Source organism: Mytilus californianus, unplaced genomic scaffold, assembly GCF_021869535.1.
Source record: "Mytilus californianus isolate M0D057914Y unplaced genomic scaffold, xbMytCali1.0.p SCAF_3, whole genome shotgun sequence".
Classification (NCBI taxonomy): Eukaryota; Metazoa; Mollusca; class Bivalvia; order Mytilida; family Mytilidae; genus Mytilus; species Mytilus californianus.
This window is the reverse complement of record NW_026262679.1, coordinates 11,110,013-11,132,089: the sequence shown is the minus strand read 5'-3', so window position 1 is coordinate 11,132,089 and position 22,077 is coordinate 11,110,013. Positions and strand designations below refer to the sequence as shown.

Below are 22,077 nucleotides of genomic sequence, written 5' to 3'. Positions count from 1 at the left end.
TATTGACACATGGTCAGTCTCAGCTTTGTCCTTCAATCTAAAGAAATGTAATCACAGCAATGATATCCTAATTTAAATAATAAAATTAAAGGTAAAGCCAAGATAGCTGCCATTATTTCAACATTTAAACAGGTATTTAAGACACTTATCTGTAAAAAGGCTGACTGAAAATCGCTTGGTTCAGGTCTGTTAAATGCATAGTCTATAATGAAACAAACAGGGCAAAACAATTTGTAGAAGATGATTTTCGGGTTGCAATTATCAACAAGCATTACTCTCTTCAAGATAACTACATGTACATATTTTACAATAATTTGAACCAATTATTTTTTCTCATATGAAGACGGGACCTAAAAGTTCACATTCATACAGAAATGAAATACTGCATTATATTAGATGTCTTTCTTTAAAAGTATTAAATTCAACATCCAAGCTGTTACATAACACTTTGTCATTGTTTTCCTACAAAACAAATTCAGAAGACTGTAGAAACAGAATAATTAGTCAATCTTTATGCTTTGGTTATCTGATACCCCTAAAGTGCAGTCTTTGTCTATAATCACTGAATCACTGTTAAGTACTTTGAGATGTTCCATCAGCTGATTATTAAGTGTTTACACAAAGAAACTATTGGTATTCTTAAGTAGGTCATCTGAAGGGCATTACATAGACCACCTGCAAATTGATTTATCAGTCAGGGGTCATTTCACCAATGATTTGCTACAGAAACACAATTAAGGACTCATAAATAATTCTTTCCACTAGGGGATAATTGATAGTCATTTTTTTCTACTGCACTTCAGGAAGGAGAGCAGCTGCAGCATCCTACTGTAGAGAGGTTCCCACAGGTTGGACAAGCTGTCAAGAATTGGTTTGATTACCAGGATGGTCAGAAGATTCTACTGACCACACCTACCGTGTTAGTGGGCTATAGAGTAGAAGTTTACAGAGCAGAGGGCACTACACAGTGGTACACAGCTGTCATTCAATCATATAATCATTCTACAAAGGTGAGTCTGACATTAGGTGTTGTGTAAGCGCAGTGGGTTAAAATGGTACAAAACTGAGGTAAATAGCTGTCATCATCTTAGCCAAATATTATACAAAGGTGAGTAAAACACCAATGTTAGAATAGAGGGCTAATCACAACTGGGAGCAATATAGAGTACCGTAATTAGCCTTGTAAAGTCTGCACTGGTACATTATCCGCACCAACCTTTTTGCCACGAGAATTCAGGAAAATAAACTTTGCAACTGCTTGAAAACATCTAATGATACTCTGGTAATTTCAAATCGTGTGTGATCGTTTGCAGTATTTTCAATACATATGAATAAATATATCCATAACATTAATGTTTGAATGATCTTCGGCTAAAAAAAAGTATGCGTCAGTATGAAAAACCAACATGGAAGGAATAACCCATTACGTTTTGTAGTTTATACATTGTAATGCATAAGCTGGTTCCCGACTGATTCATATACTTTTTTCATGCCTGTAAATACAAGTGGATTCCAGTTTATGTTATGCAATGCAATGAAAAGAAACGAGTAATTTGTAATGAAGCATTTAATTTTGATAAAGTTATAAGTTAATATTGGATTTTGAATTAAAATTGCATATTAATATGGATACGGTAAATTATTAGTCTTGAAAATTATAAGGGCACCCTCTACATTTTCAATAACAAATATGGCACAACGTAAATAAACTTCACAAAATCAAGTTTTTTTTTCTTATTTCTTGCTTATCGTACTCTATAATCCACACCCCTGCCTGGCAATATTAATTTTGGAGAAAAAAACATGGACTGTTATCTACTCTTTGGCTGGGTTGTTGTCTCTTTGACATATTCCCCATTTCCATTCTCAATTTTATACTATACAAGCCTCAATATGGTACAATCATGTGGTTATTTGTTTAGAAAGGAGAGATGTACACATGAGTGTTTTTATGAGTAAGCAGAAGTCTGTCACCCAACATGTTGTAAATATCTGTCACACAAATTGAATTGATTCTTAGTTGATTCAGGACAAGGACCAGTTTACAATGTATATCAAAACTTACATATTGAACCAGGAGAAGAGGTGTTCAGTTTGTTGCTAATATTGGACAACAAAGGCTTATTGACTACGGTCAAAAACGTTAACCTTATAGCAGTCTTGTATACTTCATTCAAGGAGGTTCTTCAATAACTACCAACATGCACTATCTTACTTAACATTCCCATCCTGACCAGTTGTGATCGAAGAATATATATTAGAATACTTAGCAGACAGAAGCTGGTTGAATAGACATATTGTATAGACACCTGTATATTTTTGAATACTCCCTAGATGTTTTTTGGATAATTGTGTCATGGGTTGCTGAGTCATTAATGTAAACCCGATATATCTTTTTATTTTGCAAAGAGTAAAAGAATGTTAAGCTGGGTGAGAATATCTTGAGACGTTATGGAAAGGAGGAGACTCTTGACAAATTAGGTGTTGTAAAGGAGCAACATTGAGATACTTAGTTCATGTCTTAATATACTTGTGAAGTTACAACAGTTTCCATTATGTTTTTATAATCTAATTGTATCTGATAAACTTGGTGTATTATTGTCTCAGTACATTTATGATTCAAGAACAATGTACTGTGTTATCTTTCATCAAATTATCTGGCTAACAGGTAATGAGGTACATATATATGCAATATCATGAAGATTTCACTCCTCAAAGTTCCCTTTTGATAAACAACAAAATATAGTAATAAAAAATTATCCTGCAGGTATTTTAAGAAGTTAGTGTTATTATAAACAGAGAGTATCATGTTTTAAGTACCGTATGTTGAACATGGTATGTTTGTGTACATAGATATTGCTTGTCAGGGCAATCCAGGGTTGATTGGATGTAATAGCAAAAATAGTGCTGAGCATAGTGAGGGGATTTTTTTTTTACAAGATGATGCCAACAAATGACATTTTTCCAATCAAAAGAGGGGAGTGTATGTCTTCTATGCCCCCACCTAAATCCCTTTCTGCTTGTTACATCTATAAAATGTTATAGAACTTGTCATAGAAATGAGAATGTGTATCTGATTTTGTCATTGTTACAAGTTGAATATTAGCTGATAATTATTAAAGGGAAATTTATTATTGTCTAAGTGTAATAATCTGAAATTCAATATTTGCACTTTTGATATATAAGTTGAATAGCTTGAAGTAATGTTAATAAGAGTACTTTATCAATTATTTAAAGAGAAAAATATCTTTTCATGATGTGAAGAGTGCATTATATCATCATAATGTTAGGTATAATGACATGTAAGAGTGCAAATAATTATTTCATTCATGGTAATATAGAGAATCTCCAAGGAAACATTCATTGGTCCTTGGTATATCTTATGTAAGAGTAAGACATTCTGAGTTTATTGATTTGACTTTCTCAGAACTTCACCAGATTCCCAGTCAAGTTAAAATACAGTTATGTTTTAAAGATCATTGTTTTCTGCACATAAAGTGTGACACAATAGCCTACGACAAAAAATCAACAACAGGGAAGCCAGACACAAATCAGTATTATGATGTTTACTATATCTGTACTTAACTTTACAAATAATATATTTATACATTTTGATAATTGGTGTAATTCACTCACATGTAGAAGATGTCTCAGCACTTCTGAAAATCAGCTAAATAACAATGGTGGCTGAAAACAAAAATATTGTTTAAGGTCACCTTGCCTTTTAATTATATAGGAACAATTGTCCTTGGAATATTTGGAGAATATTCAGTCTAAAACATGTCATGGACCTTTGTTTATTTTTTTACATGTATGAAAGGCCTAGAAGTCCTTGACCTTATAGACTACAAATATATTAGAACTTGTTTGTGTTTGAGTACCCTTTAGCACATGTGGTTGAGGCAATATACCATATTTATGTAGTCAAGGCATACTGTATTTATGTGGTCGAGGCAATATACCATATTTATGTGGTCGAGGCAATATACCATATTTATGTGGTCGAGGCATACCATATTTATGTGGTCGAGGCAATACACCATACTTATGTGGTTGAGGCAATATACTTTATTTATGTGGTCGAAGCAATATACCATATATTGTGGTCGAGGCATACCATATTTATGTAGTCGAGGCAATATACCATATTTATGAGGTCGAGGCAATATACCATATTTTTGTGGTCGAGGCAATATACCATATTTATGAGGTCGAGGCAATATACCATATTTATGAGGTCGAGGCAATATACCATATTTTTGTGGTCGAGGCAATATACCATATTTATGAGGTCGAGGCAATATACCATATTTATGTAGTCGGGGCAATATACAATATTTATGAGGTCGAGGCAATATACCATATTTTTGTGGTCGAGGAAATATACCATATTTATGTGGTAGAGGCAATATACCATATTTATGAGGTCGAGGCAATATACCATATTTATGAGGTCGAGGCAATATACCATATTTATGTGGTCAAGTAAATATACCATATTAATGTGGTCAAGTCAATATACCATATTTATGTGGTCGAGGCATACCATATTTATGTGGTCGAGGCAATATACCATATTTATGTGGTCGAGGCAATATACCATATTTATGTGGTCTAGGCAATATACCATATTTATGTGGTCGAGGCATACCATATTATGTGGTCAAGCCTATATACCGTATTTATGTGGTCGAGGCAATATACCATATTTATGTGGTCAAGGCAATATACCATATTTATGTGGTCAAGGCATACCATATTTATGTGGTCGAGGCAATATACCATATTTATGTGGTCGAGCCATACCATATTTATGTGGTTGAGGTAATATACCACATTTATGTGGTTGAGGCAATATACCATATTTATGTGGTTGAGGCAATATACCATATTTATGTGGTCGAGGCAATATACAATATATTTTTGTGGTCGAGAAGTATACCATATTTATGTGGTCGAGGCATACCATATATATGTGGTCGAGGCAATATACCATATTTATGTGGTCAAGGCAATATACCATATTTATGTGGTCTAGGCAATATACCATATTTATGTGGTGGAGGCAATATACCATCTTTATGGGGTGGAGGCAATATACCATATTTATGTGGCGGAGGCAATATACCATATTATTTATGTGGTGGAGGCAATATACCATATTTATGTGGCGGAGGCAATATACCATATTTATGTGGCGGAGGCAATATACCATATTATTTATGTGGTGGAGGCAATATACCATATTTATGTGGCGGAGGCAATATACCATATTTATGTGGCGGAGGCAATATACCATAGTTATGTGGTCGAGGCAATATACCATATTTATGTGGTGGAGGCATCATACCATATATATCCTGGTATAAGAATAAAGTCAAAGTTAAAGATTTTATTGATATAAAATGCAAAATCTTGATTGTCATCAACACACAAACAAAGAACAAACATTAATCATTAGTGATTACAATCAATTATATATTCATAAAATGGTAGTATATATGTTTTATATATCAATACAAAACATAAAAAGGAATATAAAAAGATTTAGAATTTTGATTTATTATTACCCCCCATCCCCCCAATTCTATCAATTTGACTGAGAAGGTACAGTTTTACATACTAGTATGTTAATGTTTTATAGTACAGACCTAGCTGGGGAGATGTACCATATTTATCCTGGTATAATCCAATGTGAACATGTTTTTTTCCTGAAAAGAGGACATAAAACCGTCTTGGAAAACCAGGTTTCACGGTCAACTGATTAAATTAGACTTGTATGGATTGTGGAATACTACTGTTAGATTACAGGTTTTGTTCTGCTAAAAAGTTGAATCATGTTATTTGAACAGTTAATGCTTCATAATTTAAGGAGCATAAATACAGTATCTTGAACTGGTGCTTTTTAAAGAATTATTTTAAAGAAAAATTAGAAAAACTAACTCAGCCATTCAAATAAGATGTCACCTTTTAACTGCCAGAAACAGATCAGATTACAATTATCCAACCTTACACAAGTCTCTGTGTACCTGTTTTATCAACTATTGGCCAAGGTTTACCTGTCATTACAACTTGCTTTTCCATAAAAGGACATTTGACAAATTATTACTTAGAATTTACATTAATTTTGCCTAAAACCCCCCAAGGACAACTTCAGTTTATATATTAGCCTTCTTGTCATTACCATTAAAACCCTTTAAATATCTTCTAACATTACATGAAGATAGATTTGAACGAATTTCTATAAGCCGGTATAACCTTGTTTGTTCAGTACAAATATTCCATGATATGTTTGTACTACAATATATAAAAGATTATTTGTTAGCGTTCATATTAAATCCAAATAAAAAGAATCTACCTGAGCCTATTGATGAATAAAATCCATTAGATTTTTACAAAGAGAAGGCAAATTTAACTAATGCATGAATTGTGCCATAGAATTTTGTTAGTTTTAGTTGACTTCAAATTTTTTATTGTGGAGGAATTAACAGTTCACGGATCTCTGATCTAGACAGGGAAGATCAATAATAATTTTCCAAACTTCTAGATGGCAAGGCTAGATATTTATTGTTTATCTCAAGATGTACCAAACACAAACTTGATACCCTTAATCTAAATATACAGATATGGAGAAAGATAGTTAAAGGCAAGGTCGTAGGTTATTAGAAAACCTTTGGTCAGTGATTAACATAACAAAATAAATATCTGTCCACATAGAGATGGACAGAAATCATGACATTAAAATATCCCTATACAGCTTCACTTGTAAAGACAAAAGTAAGAAAGGTTAACTATTGAAAAAAAGTAACTTCAACTGAGAGAATAACTGAATTAGGCTTCTTAATTTGAACATTTAAAGATGCATGATATTTTGCTTCACAATTTGAAGCATTGCAAATTTGTGTACAGTTGTTTTAAATTGAGCTGAAGGTCACAAACCTAGTTTTTTGTACACAAACACATGCACATGAACATGATACTGAATTAGTAGAATATTTATGTAGGGTGACGTTTTCTCATCATATATGCATGTAGTATATAAAACCTATAAAGGAGAATATCAAAAAAAAAATCAGTAAAATGTTTTGACTGTTCAAAGTTTTAGTTACTTCTTAGGTAATAGAGTTTTAGACCTGAAATAAACTAGGTGATCCTCCATTTAATTATATTATTCTTTATGCTGTGTCTCAAGTCATTTTCTTGGAATCAAATTAAAACAACAGGCTCAGGTTTAGCTGATTTTTAACCATAATTTTATATGCTGAGAATATTGATTTTCAAATTTAGAGTGTCATGAAAAAGTTGATTTGATTACCATTGATCTCAGGAGAAGAATTAAGATACAGAAGTTCTTTATTGAAGTAAATTAATTAAAGTTTTGTGTTAAATCTCCAAAGTTGACATGTTAGTTTTGAAGATCATGCAATATTAGATGTAGTGAGCGGTGCAGCTGCTCAACTATTGATTCCTCATGTTTAATCATACACAAAGGAACAAACTGTTCTAATTCTAAGACACAAAATTCAATTATCTTAATCTAATTCTGCAAGAAAAATGTTTCCTTTCTTTCTTAGATTTATCATGAATTTCTGCAAATGTAATTTAAGTGTAGAAAAAATATTTAAAAGATGAAAAGTTAATTTTCAGGATTGTTCCAGACAAAAGTCTGTGGGGTCTATGAATGTACTTATTTCCCATCCCAACATTGACATATTTTCCATTGGGAATTTTCTGAATTGCATCACCATACATGTCCAGATAAACACATGGTGAAACAGTATCATATTGGTTTATATACAATGCATTTGTAGACCAATTTGTAGATCTAAGATTTTGAGAAACCCATAACATGTAAACTTTCCCTCAGAATAAGTTGCTATCCAAATAGGGTAAAAAGTCTAAATAAATAGTATGATGTTGACCTTACTTTACAAAGATTGAGGGGAAAATAATTATGTTTTCTGTTTTGAGATTATCCCCTTTCTGATATTACAAGAAGAAACACATGATGAGTCAGAGATTTGGCATATCTATGATCTTCAAGTATTTATTGATTCTAGGTCAGCTTTCAAACTTTTATGAAAGAAAATGAAATCTGATTCTACCTGGGACTTGTTTTCAAAAGAAATTATACAAACAGTTATTTCCGCTACTGAAGTATGAATTAATCTTTTAGTTCATCAGGAAATTTGCTTGTTATGTTGTTTTTGTGAAGAAATATTAAGTAAGTATCGATCCTTTTATTGTTTGCTTCCTGTGTAAAAACCAAATAAAGTGTAAAACCATACAAATTCTTCAGTTTTATCCTTCTATTGAACCTCTATACATTAAATATTGTATCAACAGTTTCACATTAATAATGGTTTGTTTAGATATAATGAATGCTGTGTCTGGCTTTCTCAGAGCATCCAGATTATCAACATTTCTGTTATCAGACAATAACTTTTGTGCCAGGAATAATATCTTTACCATACTTGATTGTAAAATGGCTCATGGGGTTCAGATGATTCCTTTTTATGTTGAGGTCAAGGTCACAGAAGCAAATTACAGACTTAAATTGGGGGAAAATATTAAATTCTTATTTTGTTCCATAATTTCCAACATCACAAAACTTAGCTTAAAAATGACCCTTGGAAAGAACAAGGCACCTATTGCTTTTTTTGTCCTTTCTCAAAGATCAAGGTCACTGTACCTTTAAACAGAATAACATGTTGGGCAAAAGTTTGTAAAGACGGCAAGTGATTGTAAAGGTCACTGATGTCAGAGGTCAAGGTCACGGTCACAACAGTAATTGATAGACTGAAATTTAGGCATACCATCCAATCATTACCAAAGTTATATTGGGAAGAGAACAAAATTGGATACATTTGATTTGCATACAAAAAACTGAAATCCATAGAGATTGGCATTGCAACTCAGTTTTTGCACCAATGCTGCTTCTGTCATATTTTTTTTCAACATAAAAAAGAAACCTTTATTTTTATATCTTTAACAATCTTCTGCTGTATAGAAATTCTATGTAAAAATTTCCAATTATACTAATTTTGTAGCGGATCAACAATATTGTATGAATGACACCGAATAGAAAGTATTCAATTATATAACCAGTCCTGGACTCCTGGGGCTTTAGACTTGTTGATGCTGTTTTTTAAGTTGACATGTTAATTTTGTGGAATTACTTTTGTGTTTGCAGACATTAGCTGTTACTGATGACACAGTTCTAGAGGAACACCATGAAGATCCATGTCTTATTCAGATGCGACTTCTCGATGACGGAGGTGAGTTCTTTTTCTCTTTCTTGATGACGGGCACATTTATAGACGAAGGTGGCATCATTGGCAGGTTGATCTTGATTCCATTAATAAACATATGTGGCATCAGGGGCAGGTTGCTTTTGATGACAAGTACATTTTTATATAGAGGTGGCATCAGTGGGATGTTGCTTTTGGTGGCAAGTACATTTATAGATAGAGGTGGTATCAATGTTGCTTTTGATGATGGTATGCATGGTATTGATTGGTTCATGATTGCAATCTTTCTTCTAATGTTTGACACAGTTACTGCAGCATAAGCAACTTGTTAAGCACTTCCCAACCTATGTTTTAAGATCTTTTAGATGTTGGTTAACTACCATGTGCAACTTAATAAATGAGTGCATCAGGTTTCATAATGACATGACATGTACATGTAACTGTTGTTATTATTATTATGAGTTATTTTTAAACATTAGTTAGATAATTAATTATTAGCATCATTGCCATTAAAACGACTTACAGTCAGTCATAGGTGACAATTGTTTTAACTCTAGATAATGTGCACAATTATGAATGAGATGTTTATTCCCAATTTAAACAATAAGTAGATGTGGTATGATTGCCAATGAGACCATTAGTATCAAAGACAAAGTACAAGGATGTGAACAACTATAGGTCAACAATGAGCAAAACCCATACTGTATAGTCAACTAAAAAACACTCTGGGATGACTAAATGTGAATCAATTCAAAAGATAAAACCTATGGCCTGATTAATGTTAAACACATTTAAAGGAAAAATAATTACTGCAGACAGCAACTAACAACACCTACTGGAAAAATCAGTTTAAAAGGGACTACACTCATCAGATCTGTACTAAGCACCAAAAAACCCAAACAAAATGACAAAAGGTCACAAGTTACCAACCTATGAGTGCTATCAACTACTGGAAGCTAGTTCAAAGCCCAAATAACCATGTTTTCCCAGACTTAGATATCAATCAGTGCATCTTCAGCTTATTTAGATAGAGGTCATAAGCAGCTTTGGAAAAGCATGACCTTGTGCAATACCAAATTATAAGTATTGATATGATGCAGGAAGACCATAAGTGTTAATAACTGAATAGCAATATATATTAAGTAATAAATTGCATTTTGGAAAAAAAGTCAATACGTTTAATCCTGCTGTATTTGTTTGCACCTGTCCTAAGTCAGGAACCTGATGTTCAGTGGTTGTCGTTTGTTGATGTGGTTCATAAGCGTTTCTCATTTCTCGTTTTTTATATAGATTAGACCGTTGGTTTTCCTGTTTGAATGGTTTTACACTAGTCATTTTTTGGGCCCTTAATAGCTTGCTGTTCTGTGTGGGCCAAGGCTCCGTGTTGGACCTATGATGGTTTACTTTTACAAATTGTGACTTGGATGGAGAGTTGTCTCATTGGCACTCATACCACATCTTCTTACATCTAATCAATGATAATACTGGTAAAGAAAATATTTAAGTTTTATTTCAATGATACATTTGTTTACCTTTAAGAATAAGTTTATTAAAAGGAATAGTAAGTTTTACATGGCTTATACCAAATTTGCAAGCTCTATATACTACATCACTGTTACAATTAGGATGTGATATCCTGTTATTTTAAGATCAAAGATTGAGTTTTTCTGTTCAGACTAAGGGATAACAATTCCATGTTGACAGTTCATAACCAGTGGTTGTAATGTACTAAGGTTGATTAACTGCAGATGTATTCTCATTTGGAGTGGGATGTCAGTGGAGATTGGCTGCAATTGTTTTTTAATTAAGAAATTAAGAAGTTCCCATGTAAAAACTGTCTCACTGCATTAAAACATTTTTACTCAACTCTATCTAGATCCTGAGTTTCAGTGAATCATTAGAATTTCATTATAGCATATTAACACAACCAATTTATTGTATAAGTGGGAGTGGATATATTTGATATGTTGCTTTTTTAATGCAGCATCAACAATTGAGAGATCAATTGATGTAGGTAGGAAATTCTAAAGGATATTGACGTCTACAAAGTACTTTTATTGATATTAGTTCTAAGTGTATTATAGGTATAACCTAATACAGTTACATAAAGTTATTGTAGAATTTGTCTGAGAAATCATGTCTTCTATAATGAGTTGACAGCTCATGTGATTAGGCTGCCTTTGTGGAAAATCTTTTATTCTGTCACACAATCCTCCACTTTAGTGCATCAAAACTTGCACAAGATTTTCTGATAAAAGATCATTTTTAAAATTACAAAAACCTAATTATACCAGTATTTCTTTGATGGTATAATATTAAAGGTAGACTATTTTCACTGACTTATAATAAGCTGCATGAATATTAATTATTTATCTAAAGAGAAATTAATAAAAGAGAAGTATCCTGGTGATAGACAAGGGAATGATCTCCATTATGATGTGTTTACCAGATAATGAGTTTAATTTATTCAGCTGCCAAGTTTTAAAACCTCTTCATGTACTATGTCAGACTGATTAATAGTATAATGTTGTCAGTGGTTGTACCATCATAGTCAAAACACCAATGTGTATTATGATTTACAAGTGACCTAATTTAAGGTTGTCAAGTCAATAAAACCAAAAGTAAGTTACTTTCAGGGACATCATTTTGACTGTATACTCTTCAGACTATGTATTTTCAACTCTTCATATGACCTTATATAACAATTATTTCATGGTAATACAAAAGGCCATTCAAATGTAGGATTTTTCAAAATAAAAAATAAGGGACCAAATAAAATATGTTATTGTATTTGTATGATGTGTTTCTTATGTTCTGATTAGCCAAGTTGCCATTTAAGAGCGTGCTTAACAGAGGGCATAACCTAATTTTTAGAGAATTTGCATTTCTTAAATATGTCCATTTGGTATACAAGGAAAGCAGGCGTACATCCAATAATTTTTTAGGGCCTATGGGTGATTCTAGCTTAATGTTTATTGATTTTAATATGATTTTTAAAAAATATAAAGAAATGGACAGGAGAGTTACAACCCCAAACCTCTCTCTGGATCCATCTGTATAAATAGGAGGGGGGAAATATCAAGGAAGAAATTAGGAACATTTATAGGGAAAGGTTAATTTCCATCAAGAATACATGTTTATATTAGCAACATGTTGTGAAACTTAAAATATTAAACATCATAAGCATCCAACAAAAAATGACAATAAATCAAGTTTTGAGTTGGAACTAAATATTACCTATTTGACAAAGCCATCTTCAGTACACATGTCTATCTCAGAGCTTGATTAATGATTATGTCTTATTATCATTCTCTTGGCTGAGTTTTAGTCTAATTGATTAACCTTGGAACATTTCAACCATACTTTATGGCTACCTAAGATATCTTCTGACAGTTCAATTGACTGATGAAATTTCACACTGTCACTCTTCCTGACATTTCAGATGTGCAGGTTTCATCTGTACTTCTTGAAGAAAATATGCTTCAAAATTTCGTAAATTGTTATGAATTAGGCCGTTACTTTTTCTCAATTGAATTGTTTCATATTAATCATGTCGGGGCCTTTTATAGCCGACTACAGGGTATGGGTTTTTCTCATCGTTGTGTCATTGGCAATCTACCAATTGCCTTATTTTTATATTCAAATACAAAAAAAAAATTATTTCGTTTTACAAACAGCCCAATAAACTTTGGCAGTGTCTTATGTTCTGTCAAGGGACTGATTCCACTAACCTTTCCAAGGTCCTATTCGGAAAAAAACAAAATAAGAACATTTTAAATATCTGTCATGAAGACTTTGAATTTCTTTGTTTCAGAAATCATAGAATATTAAACATCCCTTATGGGCCCCACCTGAAATATCTTTGAAAATAATAAAGTATTATTTGTATTCCTATGATTAACCATGGATGGACAGCTATGTTTCCCTGTCAGAGTTATACATAGAATACACATATAACAGTTAGTTCCACTGACAGAAATGACTTCATTTGACAACTGTATCCCTTCCTTTTGATACAACAAAGCTGTTTGAAGCCTTCATCAAAACATTAATGTGTGTGTACTTTATTTGAACTTTAATCTCCTTTACAATACATGAAAATAGAACTCATCAAGTATTATTATATTGTGTAATATTAACACCACTCTTATAAGCAAGTAGAAGGCATGCTGTGTATGTTGAGGTCAGAAAACGGAATGTTGAACAAAGCTTTGGTAATTATATGTAAACAATACCTGTTATCTTAGCTTAGCTTTGTAGATAGTCAAGCAATTTTGACTATTGATAAGTAAATCATTTTAGAGTTTGTTAGATTTCCTTTAACCTCTCACAGTTGGCTAAACCTAGTTTGAAGGTTACACAGTGAATAAACAAGTTATAAAGAAATTGTAATGCATTAATAATCACAAATTGACTATTAAAATTTTATCTTATGTTCCAATCTATAAAATCTCGAATTTCTATGATGAGAATTGGTCCATAGATTTGTGTATCAGTTGAATTTAATGATGCCTTTTGGAATTGTTTATCTCAGTTTGAGATATGAACTCTTAATGTTATAACACAGTGTCAAGAGTAGTTAGAGGGTGTAACACTCAATGCTGCTTCTTTATACATTTTCATTGCAGAGCTAAGACATTTACTCAACTGATATTTACATTTTTGAGCAAATTAATTCTCATAGACTGGTTTCAGGCTAATTGCAATGTCTATGAAATATCGGGATTTTTGTAAAGAGAAACTGAGTCAAATTTAGATTGATCTTTGTTAAATCAGATACAGTTCTGTTTTATAACTGTTAATAAATTAGAATATGGATTTATTTGTACCCTTTTGACAACTTTTTGCAAGTTAAATAGATTTGACACAGTATATGAATTTGGCAAACTATTGATATGCTGTAAGTGTTAATACATTTAAACTAATGCCCTCAAATTTTCTTTGTAAGAAGGATAAAGATTTGTTTTTTTTATTTAGAAAATAGATTTTTTTTATGTATTATCGTCATATTTAAATGCGTAAATAGAGATTAAAAGGGCAAGTTGTGACACAGTGTAGTATGTATATTTACCCATACCTATGTTTACATATTCCTCTGATAATTCTGTAAGTCTAAGCAAATATTTTGTTCATAACTAATGTGTTTCATCTTAGAATGCAGTAGCAACAATGGCATGAAGAAAAATAAACTTTTAGCTTTGTCACTGATGAACATTCTGCCAGTTGCAAATATGGTTAATTTATCAGTTAGACGGGTATTTTAGGTGAATATTAATATTGATACTTTGACAAGAACAGTTATGGTATTTCGGGTCTGGTAGACAATAAAGCACAAATAGGAGTTGTTTACTTTTCAGTTTACCAGACCTGTTGGTTTATAATTACATTGAATTTTAAGTTATTCATTGGTTAAATCAGGTTTCTTCTGAACAGACATATGTCATACACTTGTTCCTGAAAACAATTTAATGAAGACTTACATGTGTGAATGAACATTGGTGGCATTGGGCTGTTTTTCTGCTCTTTGGTCGGGTTGTTGTCTCTTTGACATATTCCCCATTTCCATTCTCAATTTTATTTTAACATATATTTTTACATCGCGATGACCTTGAGGTCATCCCGATGTATTGCTATCGCCTCGATTTCCATTATGTAAATTAGTTTTGGGTTTGTAACCGATCTATAAACATGATAAATACGCGCACATAAACGAGTGCAAAATAACATTCCTTAACGTTTGATATAAATACATCTCTTCAATGAATACTGATAAAAATATTTTTGTTTACAACATAAATTAATAATATGAAAATGTTTTGTAGTTAGATATATATATATAAGTAAAAAATCATTGATAATATCAATGCACACGTACCGAAAAATTGTGTTAAAGCATGCGGAAGAATATCTCAAAGAACGTTTTGTGAAAATACCGTCAAGGACCGGTAACTCTGTAATTGATTTTGCAGGAAAATATGAATGCCTACTCGTATCCAATCTTAGAAAAATCGAATTTTTACAGAAAAGTGTCCACCATGCACTTGCATTGCACTATTTTTAGAATAGTAGAATAGAATGATATACAAATGGATTCAAATCATATATATATGTAACTGTTATTTTAATATAATATAAACAACAACTCAGTGTATACTGATTTGTATCACTACAATATAATAGTTATTACGGTGAAGTTGAATTTCCTGTCATTTATTCATCATCCACGCACGAACTTGTCTCAGAAAAAAATATATCTCTGTACATTAACCTCAGTTTTAGGTAAAGAGATATGTTGTTTTTTTCTGAGACAAGTGCTTTTGACCATCCTCAAGAACTTGTGGTCATCCGATGTTCAGTACTTCAGTACTTTGATTAACATTATTGTGTGGGTTCGTGGCCTGGTGGTTCAGACCAATGGCTATTCATAGTATGACTCCCAGGTTCATGTTCATTCCCTTGGTGTCACTGGTATCATTTTAGTAAGTAACTATACCAATCTCACTTTATTTCATAAACATGTGGAATTGAAGATAGTTAGTGTTGTGAACTGTTTATTGCAACTACTTCAGTATGACCTAGCATCTTAAGTGTACTTAATTAATTGTATGTATAACAAATATATACTGCCTAGTTCAAAGTTCTTCCTCTGTCTGTCTTTTTAATTAATCTTTATTAAACATTACAAGATAATAACTGACTCTAGGAATAAGCCAAAATCTTCAATCATTAGCCATAACATGATAGTTTCTGATGTCATATTTCTCAACTCATCACAGATTGGAAAATCTAATTTGTATGTGTGAAAAATACAAGAACATCTGTCCCACACAAATATTACTTTCATCAATAAATTGCAGAAAAATCAATGTATTTAGAGTAATAATTTTTTTTACAAGAGATGGGTTGTTGATATACTGTTGTGGATTGCTGGGCATATATTAAATAAGAGTCAGAGGAGAAAGATACCAGAGGGATATTCAAACTCTTTAAGTCTAAAACAAAATGACAATGCCATTGCAAAAAATAAAGAAACCATTAAAAGACAAACAGTATACAAAACATAACATAGAAAACTAGGCTGAGCAACACAAACCCCGCCAAAAACGGGGGGTCATCTCGGGTGCTCCAGAAGGGATAAGCATTATAATTCTGCTCCATATGTGGGACCCGTCCTGTTGCTGATTTAAGTATATTAAGTAGATAACTGAAGGTATCCCAAGAAATCCCATTGTATGATTGTGCAGGCCAACTTTGTAACATGTCTGTCAGTGTACAGGAAATCATACCTTTTTGTCAGGTTTTTGATCAAGATCATTTAGGAATATAACTATTTATTTTAGAGCAACAGTAAACATGATGTTCTGACAACAACTTGGATAGTTAAACCTGTCAAGTTCCAAATAACACATAAACATTAACATTTGAAGAATAATAATATAACATTGATTAGCATATTGAACATATACTAGTACATACATGCATTCTGGCCATGTAAAGGAAATCAGCATATAATGTTGATATGTACCAGGATAGTTGTGATTTGACTGTACCTAGTCAGGAATATGACAGTTGTTGTCCATTCGTTTGATGTGTTTGTGCTTTTGATTTTGCCATTTGATTAGGGACTTTCGGTTTTGAATTTTCCTCGGAGTTCAGTATTTTTGTGATTTAACTTTTTGATAAGCCATAAGGTTAGACAAATTGCAATGGTTTGTTGGACAGAATTTCAAATTGATAATATTGGTTGTTTTATGTTTTTATGAACTTCTACAGCTTTTACTGTATAGAGTTTGGTTGTTTTATGTTTTTATGAACTTCTACAGCTTTTACATATTAAGTTTGGTTGTTTTTTGTTTTTATGAACTTCTACAGCTTTTACAGGATAAAGTTTGGTTGTTTTATGTTTTTATGAACTTCTACAGCTTTTACTGTATAAAGTTTGCATTTACATTTGTTTTTTTGTGTAACTTTTTCAATAGGTTTTAAATTCTTTAGTGGCTTCATTTACATGTAGTGCAGTTTTACTGTAAATAACGGGTGTTGTACAAATTAAGTGCAAATATTGTTTAGTGAGGTTTTATTGTATATTATCATGTAAATGTGTGTTGTTGAGGTTAGTTTGACAGGTGTACATTAATTTGTTAGACTGTATAATCTGTATAGGTAGTGTTATTTAAGTCAAGCCATTTATGAGGCGACTATATGATATGGGTTTTTCTCATTGGTGAAGGTCGTATGTTTGCCTATAATTGCTTACATCAACTTTATTTAAACACTGGTGGATATAAAAATAAGGAGATGAGGTATGAATGCCAATGACACAGCTATCCACCAAAGTTCAAATAAAGTGGATGTAAGCAATTATAGGCAACCAAAGGTTGTCTCATTGGCAGTTATACCACATCTCCTTATTTTTATATACAATGTCTACATCTATATGTACTTTATTGTGGACTGTTGTCAGAACTCATAAATTACCGTCATGAAACTGTCTAGATGAAGTACAGCAAGAAAAGTACTTTTCCTGTGATTTTTTTGTTGTTTTTTGTAATTGATGCATCCAGTCCCATTCTATTTCTTTTCCAATTAAAAACATACACAAGGAAAACAAAAACAAGTTCTGTTGCCTGCCTCCCTAGCTACCCTAAATGTTCATGTCTATCGTAACACCTTTGTGCAGATTTTACAGTGTTATGTTTGCATTCATTAGTACTATGTAGGCAAATGGGCAGGTTTTACAGTTTAGAAAATACATTCACACTGTTATCTTTTTGTTGGTAGATAGGCAGGTCTTATTGTGTAGTGTATACATTCATGCACTAGTACTCTGTAGGTAATACTGAAGTCCGGTTTTACTGTAAAATGTTTACTTTGTGTCAGGTTTGTTGTTGGTTTGCTGTCTCCTTGTCATTTACTCTCATACCTTTTATCCATAAGAATAAGATTTTATGTTCACTAAATTAATGCCAAAGAGGGCATATGATACAAAATAATATGCTTGGAAACTTTGCATAACAATAACATATGGTCCAATTTAAAATATAAATATCCATATTGTTGTGTAATGGCTGCAGATAGGTCACATTTTATGGAGATTTTTTAATTGGGTTTTATCTTTTAAAAGAGTCATTTTTACTCATATTTGTTTACAACAGTTTACATGTGTAGTAAAGTTTACATGTGTAGTAAACATATTATATTATATCAAGTTAGGAGATGTGGTATGATTGCCCATGAGACTTCTATCCAACAGATTCCAAATGAGGAGGATTTGAATAATTTTAGTTCATGATATTGGATATTTAGGCAGGTTTTAGAGTATTAATTTCATATTTTGTGTGTTGCTTGCTACGTTTTTCCTTGGAATTTAAGTTGACTAACCAGAGAAGTGCACTGATTGTGTAAATACCTTCCCACATATGACAGATGTTACTGCATTATAGAAAATCAATATGGGTCTGATTGTCTTGTTAGATCTAGAAGGATCTATTTACAACAACATGTAAATTAAGTATCATTCTTAAATTTTAAGATATGTAATAAAAATAAGTCATGGTAATATGTTTGTAAATGTCTATTAGGCACAGTTCAAACAAAACAAAAAATCGTTCACAGTGACAAGGTATAAGAGTGCAATGGTAACATCAATCATGAACCAACAGTTAAAAATGATTGATACATTTATTAAGGTTTTTGAATACAGAATGTGTTCTTGTTATTTGAGGATGACTTGTAAACTTTGCAACATTAAGGATGTACTTAGGTGAGGTAAAGGAATTTTTGTCAAATGTTCGGACTCCTTGGTTTTTTTCCTACGATACAGGGTAAAATATTTTGCTCCGTAACACCCATTTTTCTTTTCATACATTGTATAAGACTTCAATAGCTCATAAAAGGTCATTTACCAAAGTTTAAGCAGAATCTAGATTTCTTTTTTTTTTTCGATTTGAGACCCAAATAATACCAATGCAAATATAAGGTAAAAGTCCGAGTCAGTCTTTTCCTGCCATTTTTTAAAAATTAAATATTTCGAAAAGAAGCTCCATAACCTATCAATATTTTTTAGCTTATTTTGTTCCCTAACTAATGCTCTTCTGACAAATAGTATCAATTTTGAATTCTAGATTTTTTTAATTTCACTTGAGTACATCCTTAAAGGGTTTTATCTGTACCTTGTGTCCTCATGCTTAGTGTATTTCAATAAAATCTTGCATGTTGTGTGATGGATGGGCAACATTTCAAATCTGTAGTCTGTAAAATTTGCCTTAGATATGTAATGTTGTTTTGATTAGAATGCAGTGAATTACTCTATAATTTTGAATTCAATGAAAATGGCAGCTGTGATTGGCATTCAGTTGTCTGATTGGAGCTGTGACCTGTGGTAAAATCAAACATTCTTGTTTATAATGTAAGTCTCCTCTGCTATTGATTTTTGCATCAGAATAAAGAAAAAAAATATTAGAATTTCCTGAAAAAGATTAATGGAGTATGATTCTCCCAGCAGAGAATACCATTTAAGCTTTACATTGACACTCAGGGGAACATTTGATGAATAATAAAATCAATATCCTTGCACAATTACCAGACTGCACAGTAAGTCTGATTGTGTAAATGGTATTTTAATAGGATCTTTATTGATTCACATCTCTGCCCATTTTATACTTTGTTAGCATTTTTGTATGGGTCTGGTGTCCTTTGAAGTGAATTTTATGGTTCTCATTTACATGTGTTTATCCAGATAAAAGTATTTGATACCAGAGAAAGCCTTTCCTCAACAGATTTGTGTTGATATATTACATACAAAAGATTTAGGCCATTTCTAGGCCTTTAAATGTGATAATATCCTGTTCATGTAGTTATATTGAAAACATCAATATTAAATATGAAAACAAAGGGCAAATGACGCACTGTAATCATATCCTTACATCAAACATGACCTTCACCTTCATAACATTAATGGCTTCACATGTATTTTTGTAGCATTAATATCATCTAATTGAAACACTGATCAACTTAACTTAATTATGTGTTTGCTTTTACTCCTACACTGGTAAGATTGGACTTATTGGTCTGACACTTCAAATTATTCCCCTGATTTCCGTTTCTTAGCAAATATTATTTAATTGAAGAGACATTCTCCTATTTCATAGTAAAATTTGTTTGATTGAAGTACCTTGGAGCTATCCTTTAAAGATCAGTACTTTTGATAAATTTAATATAGTAAAGTCTGGAAGGTATCTCTTTATACATTGAAACCTGTTCAGATTCAGCCAATGATTTGACAAAAATTCTATACAGACAAAAGGTGAATGGTTTTTGCCTTGTACAACAGTTTGATTTTGACATGTTTCTACATTTGGGTAATAAGTATATCTGTAATTTTGTGTTCTTTAATGGTGGTTTCAGTTCAGGTGTAGAAGGCGTACACCCTTCGTTTAAAAAAATCTTTATGCATTATTTTGTAAAAAATGTATCTAACATTACAAACAGTTATGTCTTTAATGCTCCACCTTTCCAAACCCTGGATCTGCCCCTTACCCAAACCTTTCCTCTAACCTTTGATCTATATACACCCCATGTCTGTACCACATTTCCTTTGGTAAGTTCTGTGATGTGTGAAAAGGTCACAACTTTTACAATTTCAATTTTACCAGACCAGGGTACATTTCAATAATCTACTAGTAAGTAAGTAAGTAAAGGAGAAGGTCCAGTAAAGGGTAATTTTGGCCTAAAATTTGAAGTACATCTGATGAAAGATTTTTGTCATTTTTTGTACAATTAAGTGTATGTTAAAGATTTTAACTGATTTGGTCATCAAAGAGGCTCAAATTCAAGCTTAAATATGAAAAATCTATCAAATATGCCATAAAACATCACTTTTCAGATGGTTTTTGTCTACAATGGAAGTGGCCACATTCGTGTGCAGTCTCAACATTTATATTTGTTATGTATTATCAATAAATACAACATATATTTAAATATTAAGACTGAACACAAGTGAGGCCACTTCCATTTTAGACAAAAACCATGTTACAATTAGCACAAGAAAGATTGGGTGAAGATTTTAGTATTTTTGCATCAAATAATGATGTTGGTACCTGATGTATATCCAATGTACTGTCAAAAACATCCCATATTTATGTAACAAAAGTATTCTACTTTCCAATAAATAGCTAAAAGTTTATATTTTCAACAACTTTGTAAAACACCGTATTTTGGGGCCAAAAAGGGGTCTTACTGGACCTAATCCTTTCATTAAAAGTCGGCATATATATAATTACAAAGAAACAGGAACTCTGATGAACTCTTTAACCGACTAGCTGTTGGGCTTTTTCTAATCTTTCCTTGTATAGGGCTAACATATTTTTTTATGTATGGAAATTCTGTTTTTTCTGCTAATGCTTGTCCAGCTGCTAAGATTTGATGAAGGTGGCTTCATTCTTATTCATTTACATAGCTAAGGAGTAATTATATCAGTACAATCAGGTTATGTGAATTTTTGTAATCTTACAATATTTCTCCAAAAATTAATCATTGCATGGGACCTTGTTTTGGACTCATGTGTGTCCAGTTTCAAGAATTTTTGGGACCCCCCTATATTCTTATCATGATCTGATGAAAAAAGTCCCAATAACTGGGGGGGTAAATTTTCCAATTCTTGCCACTAACAAACACTATATTAACTGTGAGCATTTCTCTTTAAAATTGACAATGTATTTCACTCATTTCTTGTTGAGGTTGTATGTTGACCTCAGAAGATCAGGCATGCTTAGATTCGTGGCTGTCAGTATTTAAAATTTTAACTTAAAATAGTTGGTGCAATCTA

The 22,077-nt window shown here is 32.0% G+C and overlaps 1 protein-coding gene across 1 annotated transcript in view; it reads left to right on the top strand.

Moving 5' to 3' along the window:
• The window catches only part of LOC127732943 (probable JmjC domain-containing histone demethylation protein 2C), a 111,886-nt gene that overhangs the window by 52,661 nt on the left and 37,148 nt on the right, over nucleotides 1-22,077 (top strand). The window contains exons 4-5 of the mRNA XM_052242150.1: nucleotides 804-1,010; nucleotides 9,194-9,278. Coding sequence (XP_052098110.1) covers nucleotides 804-1,010; nucleotides 9,194-9,278 — 292 coding nt within the window. The remainder of the gene's footprint in view (nucleotides 1-803; nucleotides 1,011-9,193; nucleotides 9,279-22,077) is intronic.